The sequence below is a fragment of the Microtus ochrogaster genome, chromosome 1 (genome assembly GCF_000317375.1).
Source record: "Microtus ochrogaster isolate Prairie Vole_2 chromosome 1, MicOch1.0, whole genome shotgun sequence".
NCBI classification, from domain to species: domain Eukaryota; kingdom Metazoa; phylum Chordata; class Mammalia; order Rodentia; family Cricetidae; genus Microtus; species Microtus ochrogaster.
Genome location: NC_022009.1, coordinates 63,715,869 through 63,725,811, shown reverse-complemented (window position 1 = coordinate 63,725,811; position 9,943 = coordinate 63,715,869). Strand labels below are relative to the sequence as shown.

Sequence of the window (9,943 nt, the reverse complement as noted above, 5' to 3'; positions counted from 1 at the left end):
CATACCAGTCTTTACCACATTAACGTTGGCCTCTAACGGACCAGAGGAAATGGAGTTAAGATTTCACATAAGTATCTTTGAGGCTGAGACTTTTCTGCATTGCCGTGGAATACCTGCCGACACCCCGTCAGTTCAGCAGGAGCAAACTCACCACCTTTGTCTCCCACACAGTAGCAGGGTCATAGATGGAAAAGGGCTCTGTTTGGAAGACATTATAGAGCTGGAGATCATTTTAAAAATCTGAAGTAGCGAATAAAAAGCAATGAAAGAAAAGAATCTGGCTTCCTCTCTTCATTACAACACTGTAGTAAAAATAAAAAAATTTTTTTTAACATGCTTTAGTTAGGAAACCATCCTTGCTACAGTCACTTGCTACAGGACTCGATATAGAATAAGAAAAAAAAAACACGTTTTTGGCTGTAGCTTTAGTAAACAACAAATGAAGAAAAATCTGGTCTTCAAGAGGTCTGGAAACTCAGAACACAGACCTTGTCACGTGGACAGTGCCTCCATTCTGCCACAAGACTTAGCAATGAGTAGCTGAGCCCAATTCTGGTGGAAAGAGAAGAACTGACTAGTTCCAGCATCAAAACAAGATAATGAAACCACCGACTGACAAAGAACAGTTAATTCTCCTGAATAATAATGACATCATGTTTGCATATAAGACAGCATCTGCGTTATTGCTCTACTTAGAATAATAATACAGTAAGGAACCCATAACAGACTGCACGTTAAAAACTTAAGGTTCTTTGGTGAAGAATGAAAGAAAACAGTATTTGAGCTTTAAAGAAAAAATATCTTATCCATGATTTTTCTTTTATCTATTGATCCGTTGGATCCTCTCACAGAGCAGGGAGAGGTACTGAGTGAGTTTCACCATGGCAACAATTGCCATGCCCCCAGCCATCATACAGGTGGGCCAGAATAGAGAATGGAACAGCACATTGGAGCTGTAGAGTTTGGTCAGGATGACACTCTTCTGGTTTCCTTCCGGGTCAGAATAGCAGGGGAAGTGTTGGTGTCTCCTGAAGTTCTCCATGACGACACTCACCAGGGACATAGACTCTTCAAAGTTGTTTCCACACTTAGGGATATAGGAGCACTGTGAAGAGTAAGGTGGAGAGTCACCAAGAGAGCCAGGCAGATAGCAGTCAACCTAGCTTTATCTGAGAGACAATCATGGTGGTTCACTTTTATATATTTAAACTAAGGTCTCCCAAGACCAGAGAGGGCACATACTGATAAAAGCGATGTTTCGGGATTCCTAGATAAAGTTTGCCTTAGTAACTCATCTATAAATTACTTAGCTGTTGATTAAAATCTGATTATGAATTGTTTGTTTGATATAACAATCTCACATCACATATGTAGAAAAAGTAAGTAGTACTTTTTGCTATCGCTAAGAGTGGTGGGTCTTAATTCCCTCCTCCCAAGCATACTTGTCCAGGGGCTCAGAGGGAAAATCTTCCTGAGTTTTGTCTGCCCGCATGATATAAAACATTGCTATAACATACTGTGATGGTTAGTCAATTGTCAACTTGACTGGATTTAGGGTCACCATGGAAACACTTGTGGGAATGTTTGTGGCAGTGTTTCCAGAAAGGTCTACCTCAGGAGGCAGTAACATGGAAGGTAGGTGGCATGTGTCTCTTGGCTGGGGTGCCAGACTGAATGAAAAAAATGGGAGCTGAGCTCAACTCTCCAGTTCTCTCTGCTTCCTGACTGTGGCTTCAATGTGATGAGCCCCTTACTCCCTCTGCCCACAACGGATGGTGCCACCCCTAACTGTGACCCACACTGTGACCCCAGGCTGCAGGTCCAACCTTCCTTAGGTCACTTTTGTCAGGAATTTTGTCACAACAAAAAGAAACGTAATTAACACAAAGCCAGTATAAACGAGTAATTTATGAAAACATGTTTGTTTTGACTACATGATATTCAACCAAGCTACCTTGGGCATCTTGTTACTATTATAAAAAAGCAAAATAAAAACCCCAAATCAAGTCAAAACAAACAAACAAAAGCCAGCTACAGCTTTGGTGGATCTTGGAGAATTCAGAGAGGCTGAGCAGAGAGGCCTGTGAGGAAAGGGACAGCCTCCGCTTGCGAAGCGAGCACCTTCCTGGCAGCCAGGGAACAGCTAGCAGGATGGCAACAGAGTGCACTCTCTGACCTGAGGACCCAACGCTGTTTTGATTGGCTCATCTCACAGAGATCTCTTGTGTTCTGTCCCTTCTACCTCTCTCCCTCTTTTTTCTTTTCACACCGTCATACGAGGCAGCTTGTGGGTAGTACGTATGCATTGGTATGAGATTTGGAGTAGGACTCTGGAATCTGGGAGAGATTTCCATCTATAAATCTCAGGGAGAAAATTACAAACAAGTTAAGTTTCAGCTAGTGCAGCCTTGTTTCTCTGGAACAGTTTTTTTTTTCTCTGATTTATCAGCAGCACCAGGAACTTGTGTAGCTGTAACCATAGGGTTTTTGTGGTTTCTAAATAGCAGAAGTTTCTCTGATTAGTTAAGAATGGAAGATGAGCATTCTGGCAGTGCTTTGGCATGGGGCTGAGGATGAGCTCTGAATGCAGCCCAGTGCCTTTTATCCTGACTCAGAACCCTGAGTGTGTGCACAAGCAAGTGCAAGTACACATGATTTTATTTTATTTGGTAACTCGATTGCCTGGTTCTCAAGCACGAAAGCTGTAGATGACAGCACCATGTCACAATGGTGTGAAAAGGATGAGCACACCTCTCACCATGCTTAATATGACGCTCCTGTCGCAGAGATGGAGTCAACACACTTTAAAATGTGACCAGCTGTGAGTCAGTGCCCATTTATGGACACTCGTGAACCCAGTAGAGTGTTGGACTCAGCCTGGGGCTGGGGTGGGGAGGAAGGCTGTATCTGGAGTATCTCCAGAGAAAGTGATAATTCGGAGTGATAAAGGGCCAGCGGCTTCACGGGCTAAGGGTTTGGCCAGCGGGATGGTACCTTTCAGGCGGTCATGGGACTCTCTATTCATCACAGAGCTGTTCATGCAGATCAGGGCTTCAAGAGTTTTAGGCAATGTTTCTTGAAGCAAACAATTTTAACAACAACAAAGCAAAGTGAACACAGATAAGCCTTCTATGGCCAGATGCAGGCAGAGCCAATCTGTATCATAAAGGTATCGGGTCTTGGTATGTTTTTTGTGCTTACATGGAAGTAAAATAAAATATGGCATGCCATTAAAAAATTGGAGCTTTTCTTTCTTTATTTTTTTTTTTTTAGAAACATCTGTCAGGCAAATGACAATAATTCTGTCACTAGGTAAGATTCTTCCAAACAAAACAAGATATAAAGTAGCTCTGAGACCATCTGGCAAAGTTGTAATACAGGAGCTTCTTATTCCAGTTTAAAGCTGACAGGGCCTGAGAGGTGTGGGTATGGTCTGACTGCACTCCGCACATGCTCACCCTCAGGTACTCTGTGCCAGGGGCACACACGGGGGCAACATACAGATGTGAGTGGCAAGAGTCTGGGGTGCTCTGAGCCCACCCGATGTGGTTATCTGCCCCTTTCTGTTTCTGCCCATGAGAACTCTACCATATATCAGCTGTTCATTTCTTTTTCTTGTCCACAGATCCCTTGTGATAAGGAATGGATGAGGTTGTATAACAAGTTCCTGACTTGAGTTCATGTGGTCCGGTGGCTATAGGCACGTGGCCCTCAGAACCAATTTCATCTCCGTAATGAGGTTAATCGAGACTTCCCGGCAGCTATCTTTCAGAATTAGATGATGAATATGCATAAGGCCTCCATAAATTTTTATTAGCACATTTTCCTACTAGAATATCACATTTTCCCACATGCTCTTCTGAAGTCTTTAACCGAGTGCCACATACTAAGTTACAGAAGTTCTAAAGAGGGCTGAACAGCTGTGGGGTTCTGACAGGGTCACCTTGCCTTGTGGCCTTTGGAGATGTGCAGTGAACCGGATTCTACCTTAGGATGTGGGTGTTTACTTCTGGTGTTCCAGCTTTAGTCCCGTGTATTCTCCGGAAGTGAGTATGGATTCGAAGCAAAGATTTAGCTATTGTGCTGTACCCAGATGCCTGCTACAGAAGTGGGCAGAACAAGGAACCATGACTTAATTATCACCCGCCTTCATCGTGTATTTGCGGGGTCGTTTTATGTGAGTGATCTAGAATACACAGAACACGGTTCAACAAATTATATCTGACTACTATACAATCTACACTTAATTTAGAAATTATAACATGATCATGAGAATAAAGACCTCATCCTTTTTAGGCAATTATTTTATTTAGTGGGTATGGATGGGATTGGAAAGATTTAACTTTTAAACTTTGAATGATATATAACAGAAAGATAGTGATCGAAGTATGTAAATACTGTTACCAGGAGGATGCATTAATCTTCCAGATTGCCAGTCAGCAGAGAACTGAGGAACCTACTTTGTGTGTGTGTGTATACATGCACATGTATTTGTATATATGTTGGTTTATGCATACATGTGTGTATCTTTGTATGTGGAGGCCCAAGATTGATGTTGTATGTCTTTCTAATCATTTTCTACAATTTTTTTTGGTGCTAGGGTCTCTCAAGGAACCTGGAACTCACTGATAGTCTAGACCTGTTGTCTAGCAAGTCCTCGGGATTTTCCTATCTCCACTGTCAATACAGGTGCACCACGTTTATGTGAACTGAACTCAGGTCCTTGAGCTTGCATGGCAAGCACTTTCCTGACTGAGCTGTCTCCCCAACCTTGGTGGTCTCTTATTTTTTCATTTTATTTATATCATATTTTATATTTTTTATATTTTTTCAGATTTTTATGCATTATATTTTTAGCATAATTACTCCCATTCTTCAAATCCTCCCAGATCCATTCCCTATTCAATACTCATCTAACTTTGACTCCTCATCTTTTTAATTACTTCTCTTATTTTTTGAGATTATAATATAATTATAAGCCAGGCGATGGTGGCGCATTCCTTTAATCCCAGTACTCGGGAGGCAGAGGCAGGCGGATCTCTGTGAGTTAGAGACCAGCCTGGTCTACAGAGCTAGTTCCAGGACAGGCTCCAAAGCCACAGAGAAACCCTGTCTCAAAAAACCAAAAAAAAAAAAAAAATAAAAAAAAAATATAATTATATATATGTATATATATATGTATATATATAATTATAACATTTCCCCTCCTTGGTCTCTTTCAAATGTATGACATCTTTTTTCATTAGTTATTGTTACATGTATATATGTATGTACATTTATATTCCTAAATAGAACCTGCACAATCTGTGTAATGTTACTTTCATGCATGTTTCCAGGACTGAGCATATGGTGTTGGATAGCCGTGTGCTCTTCCCTGGGGGAGATTATTTCTTCCGCTCTCAGCATCCCTTAACTGCCTGTGGTTCTTTATTTAAGGTTGAGGCCCCACACTCTTTCACCATCTATGTTAGCATGTATGTTGCTGTCCTTGGTCAGCTCATCTTTGGACAGCTGTGTTGGTGGGACTTCATGGATGCAGATTTTGATATTCCTAGGAGACACAATCTCAAAGCAGACTCCCTGATCCTCTGACTCCTACAATCTTCCTGCCCCATCTTCGGAGCCTTGGGTGTAGGAATTGTTTGGTGGATGTATTTATTGGGACTGGGGTCTACAACTCTTTGTTATGATTGGTTGTGGTTTTCTGTAATGGTCTCCGTCTGTTGCGTAGTGAAGTTTCCGTGATGAGGGATGAGGGCTACACTTGTCCGTGGCTTTAAGGACAAATGTTTAGAGTCCTGCTATGGATGATGCTCCATGTTTTCACTAGTTTCCTCCTTGCTGTGTGGATCTTGTGTCCCTTTAGAGAGCTTCTGGTTATCACACAGGTACGTGCGCCACTAATGCACTCTTAGGGTTATCAAGCCTTGCTGGTCATTGTTGTGGCTCATAGTTGGGCAGAATTGTTGATTATTTCTCTCCTTTGGAAGGTTGCCTGGTGCTTTCTGGTACCAGGAAGCCTAGTCCTCAGGAAGCTTTCAGGTGAATTCTCGCTCAGGGTCCTTTGCATCTGAAATGCATGGAGTTTTCAACAACGCCCTCATTCAACAAAAGCAAAGTCCAATTAGTGCCAGGTATATACTCTTGGACGGTCAGCTGGCCAGAGCCACACCCTTAAAGGGAACTAACTCTCCCTATCTCAGCAGTTGTCAATCCCGTAGTTCCCCCAGGGGATGGGAACTTTGTGACCTACTGCCTGACCCCGTGTTGGGATTTTGTCTGTTTTGAGCTTTCCCAGGTCTTATGCATGTTGTCTCGAGTGCTGTGAGTTCATATGTGCAGCCATTCTGTTGTATCCAGGAAGGAGTTTCCCTGGAGTCACCTACCACCTCTGGCTCTTACAACCATTTCACTTTCTCTTCTGCAAAGGAGAGGATGTGACAAAAATATCTCATTTGGGGACAAACACTGACGAGATTTGAGATATGGACTCATCTATGGATAAATCATTAAGAGTTGGTTTAATTGTCTCTTCTCTCCACCCCAACCCCTTTTCTTAAGATTCATTTTTTAATCTTTTGTCTGCAAGTTCAGCTACACAGCAGGAGAGGACATTGGAACTCAAGCTACTATATTGGTGCTGGGAGTTGAACTTAGGACCTCTGGAAGAGCAGTCAGTCCTTTTAACCACTGAGCCATCTCACCAGCCCATCCATAACAGTCTCTGCTTAACCTGGAGTTTTGTTAGTAAAACTGGCTTTTTTCCCTAGTCCCTCTGATTTCTGAATGGCAGAAACTTCTCATTAGTAATGAAAATCACAGAGGACATCCATGGCGTAACCTTCTCCTTGCTGTGGAAACTTGATCTTTTGTATCTCCTGGTTGCTTCTTCCCTATGTGGTCAATAAAGACCCAGCAGTCACATCTTCTCTCCAGTTCTTTGGAACACAACTGAATTTTCCTTCCTTTTGCCTCACTTCCAGGACCTTCTATGTCAACAGAGTTATTTCCATTCTCTTGATAGACAGGAAGTTAAAAAAACCCTACCTGTCGTGTTTCTAGATATGCCTCACTAGGCTCATGTGAAGCAGAGAGACAGGCCGTCATCCTCAAGATGAAAGATGGGGCCAGCAATAGGGGCAGGATCTGGCTGAATAACCTCACTGTCTGCCTCGGCTTTTTCTTTTGCAGTGATGGGGAGGCACCATTGGTTCCTTGGGACTTCAAGGAAGTCTTGTGTTTTATTTGCTATTTTATAAGAAAGGAGTTATTTTATTTCAAGAAGAGGTTAGATGCTTAGTGAAATCCAAATACTCATTGAGTCCAATAAATATGGGGCCAATATAGGTGGCAATATACAGATGTCAAAAATATGAACAATGCAGGACAGATGTTAGAAAGAGAATACAAGGGTGGGTTGGTGAGATGGAAGAGGAGAGTGTCTAAAGCCTTTCTGAAAAGATGGACCATCACAGAGGCACGTCGGAATCTTGGTCTAAAAAGCTCATCATCTCCCAGGGTACCTTAGTCCATGTGTTCTGACTTAAACAAACAAAATCACTCATGTGAACAAAATGATCTTGGTTTTGAAGTCAGGAAGCCTTGTGCTATTTGGGACTTGTGAGTTCCACACACTTGTGAGGGACAGAGGTGTTGAAAGCATAAACCGGGACCTCCTTTTCTTTCCTCTTCTGAGAGCCCTCCTCATGGACCGCCTTTGAATGACAGGTCCTCCCGCATGAAGTTTACATGTGTTCTGTCTGGGCTTTCAGCGGACTTTGGACTTGACAAGCAGGACCGTTGGAAGTGTTTGAGCAAAGCAAGAACAAGGCAGGCTTTGCTGAGTATGACCATCTCCTCCACTATTTCGCCTCTTTCCAGAGAGGTTCACTTTGTTCATTCTTGCCGAGAGCTTACACATTGCACCATTTCTGCCCAGCATGAAGCAGTGTATTCATTACTGTTTCTGTTGATATGGTCAAGCACTCAACAAAAGCATTCTAAGGAGGAAAGGGTTGATTGTGGCTCGCAGTCTGAGGGAACAGTCTATTCCAGTGGGAAAATGGCAGCTGATGGCGTTGCATCCACAGCCAGGAAGCAGAAAATGAGGGATGTCTGTGTTCAGAGCTTGCTGTCACCTTTTTAATTAGTCCAAGACTTTAGCCCACGGGATGGTGCTGTCCACAATATGCAGGCCTTCTCATCTCAGGGTTCCTAATCTAGAAACTTCCCTACAGACATGCCTAGAGTCTAATTTAATCTAGACAGTCCCTCATAGGGATGTCCAGAGGAATGTCTCTAGGTTGATTCTAGATCCTGCTGGCAGTCACCATCAATTACCACAAATCGAAAATAAACTTTAAAGACACTAAAGATGTCCTGAGAGAGAGAGGCATCTAGGACCTTGGGATGGGTCAATCAATACCCAGAGAAACTCATACCACAGAGCCTCGCAGCATGCTGATTTGACTGAGAGTGAGTCAGATAATCTGACCTGGACCCCTGTTGCTGACTTGTTTTTTTTGTGGTGCAGGGGGTGGGATGGGATGGTGAGGTAGGGAGGAAGAGCTTCCTTCTTCCCGTTTTTCTTTCTTGCTACTCAGAGGCATTAAGGTCTGTGCAATCTTCTTATAGTCTTTCTTGATTCATGAATAGAGATTAGCTCAGATGTTCCAGAATTCAGTTTTTCTGTGAACTGTCTAAACTTTGTCAGTTTACAGAATCATGTGTACACAAATACTTTGCAGGATATTTGATCACACTGTGAAGTCCTGAGACTTGGTTAATAAAATCAACCTTGGATCAGGGGCATAGCCTGCAACTAGTTGCCTGGAATTAACCATGGAGAGGATTGGAGGGGCTAGGAATACAGATAGAGAGATGCACAGGAAGGAGTAGGTAGGACCTGGAACTTCACGGTCCTTTTGACTGGGATAGCTGGAAAGATGCTTTCTTTTGCTCTCTGGCCAAAAAGGAAGATCAGCTCATTGCTTCTCAGACTCTATGAACTATCAGACTTTTACCCCAACATCTGACTCCTGAGTCTTTATTGTTAGAACATAGTTAAAAACAACACTGGTGGCTGTAGCAGAGCCAGTGCTGGACAAACAGGAAAAATGACCAATGGCTAAGCAGAAGATGATAGGAGGGACTTCCAGGGAGAGAGAGGAACTTCGAGGAAGAATCAAAGAGGTGGGGATTCACCAATAAGATATGGAATCAGTCTGACATACAGTATGGAGGAGACATGACCAGCCACATGGAAGAATGTGGATTAATATAAATGGGTTGATTTAAGTTTTAAGAGCTAGTTGGGAACAAGTTTAAGCTTAGGCCAAGCTTTTATAACTAATAAAAATTCTCTGTATAATTATTTGGGAACTGGGGGCCCAAAGAAAGCCCAACTACACAAATATATGGTGTGGAGACAAGAGGACCCCAGATGTTATTCTTTGGGAGCTGTCTATTTTTGAGATATGGTCCCTCACTGGCCTAGAACTTACAAAGTAGGCTGGCTGGCTTATGAACTCCACCTTTTCTTCCCCAGTGCTGGGATTACAGATGCAGGACACCATATTCTGCTACTTATAGAAGTTCTGGGTATCAAAGTCAGGTCCCCATGCTTGTGCAGTCAGCACTTGACTGACTGAGCCACAGTATTCTGCATTCATCCTCTGTGCTCTCTCAAGAGCACCTGTTGGATGTTTCTTCTTCAGGAGATAGCAAGATAAAGTAAAGAGTTTTCAATTTTAATACCGACCTAGCCACTTGGGGAATGCCGGACTTCAGGGATATTCCTTTTCTGAGCCTCTGTTCTAAAGCGAGAACGATGATGGTGTGGTACACAGGGAATTGCTGCTGCAGGTAAACGAGCCAGTTTATGTAACATATCAGCGTTCTGCAGTGCCCGGTACATTGTGAGTTCTTTTTTTTTTTTTTTTTT

General features: G+C 42.8%; 1 protein-coding gene across 1 annotated transcript in view; it reads right to left on the bottom strand.

Annotated features, from left to right (window-relative positions):
• Positions 1–313: 313 nt before the first annotated feature.
• The window catches only part of Kcnmb2 (potassium calcium-activated channel subfamily M regulatory beta subunit 2), a 265,353-nt gene continuing 255,723 nt past the window's right edge, over positions 314–9,943 (bottom strand). Inside the window, exon 5 of the mRNA XM_026789928.1 lies at positions 314–1,105. Coding sequence (XP_026645729.1) covers positions 821–1,105 — 285 coding nt within the window. The 3' untranslated portion in view covers positions 314–820. The remainder of the gene's footprint in view (positions 1,106–9,943) is intronic.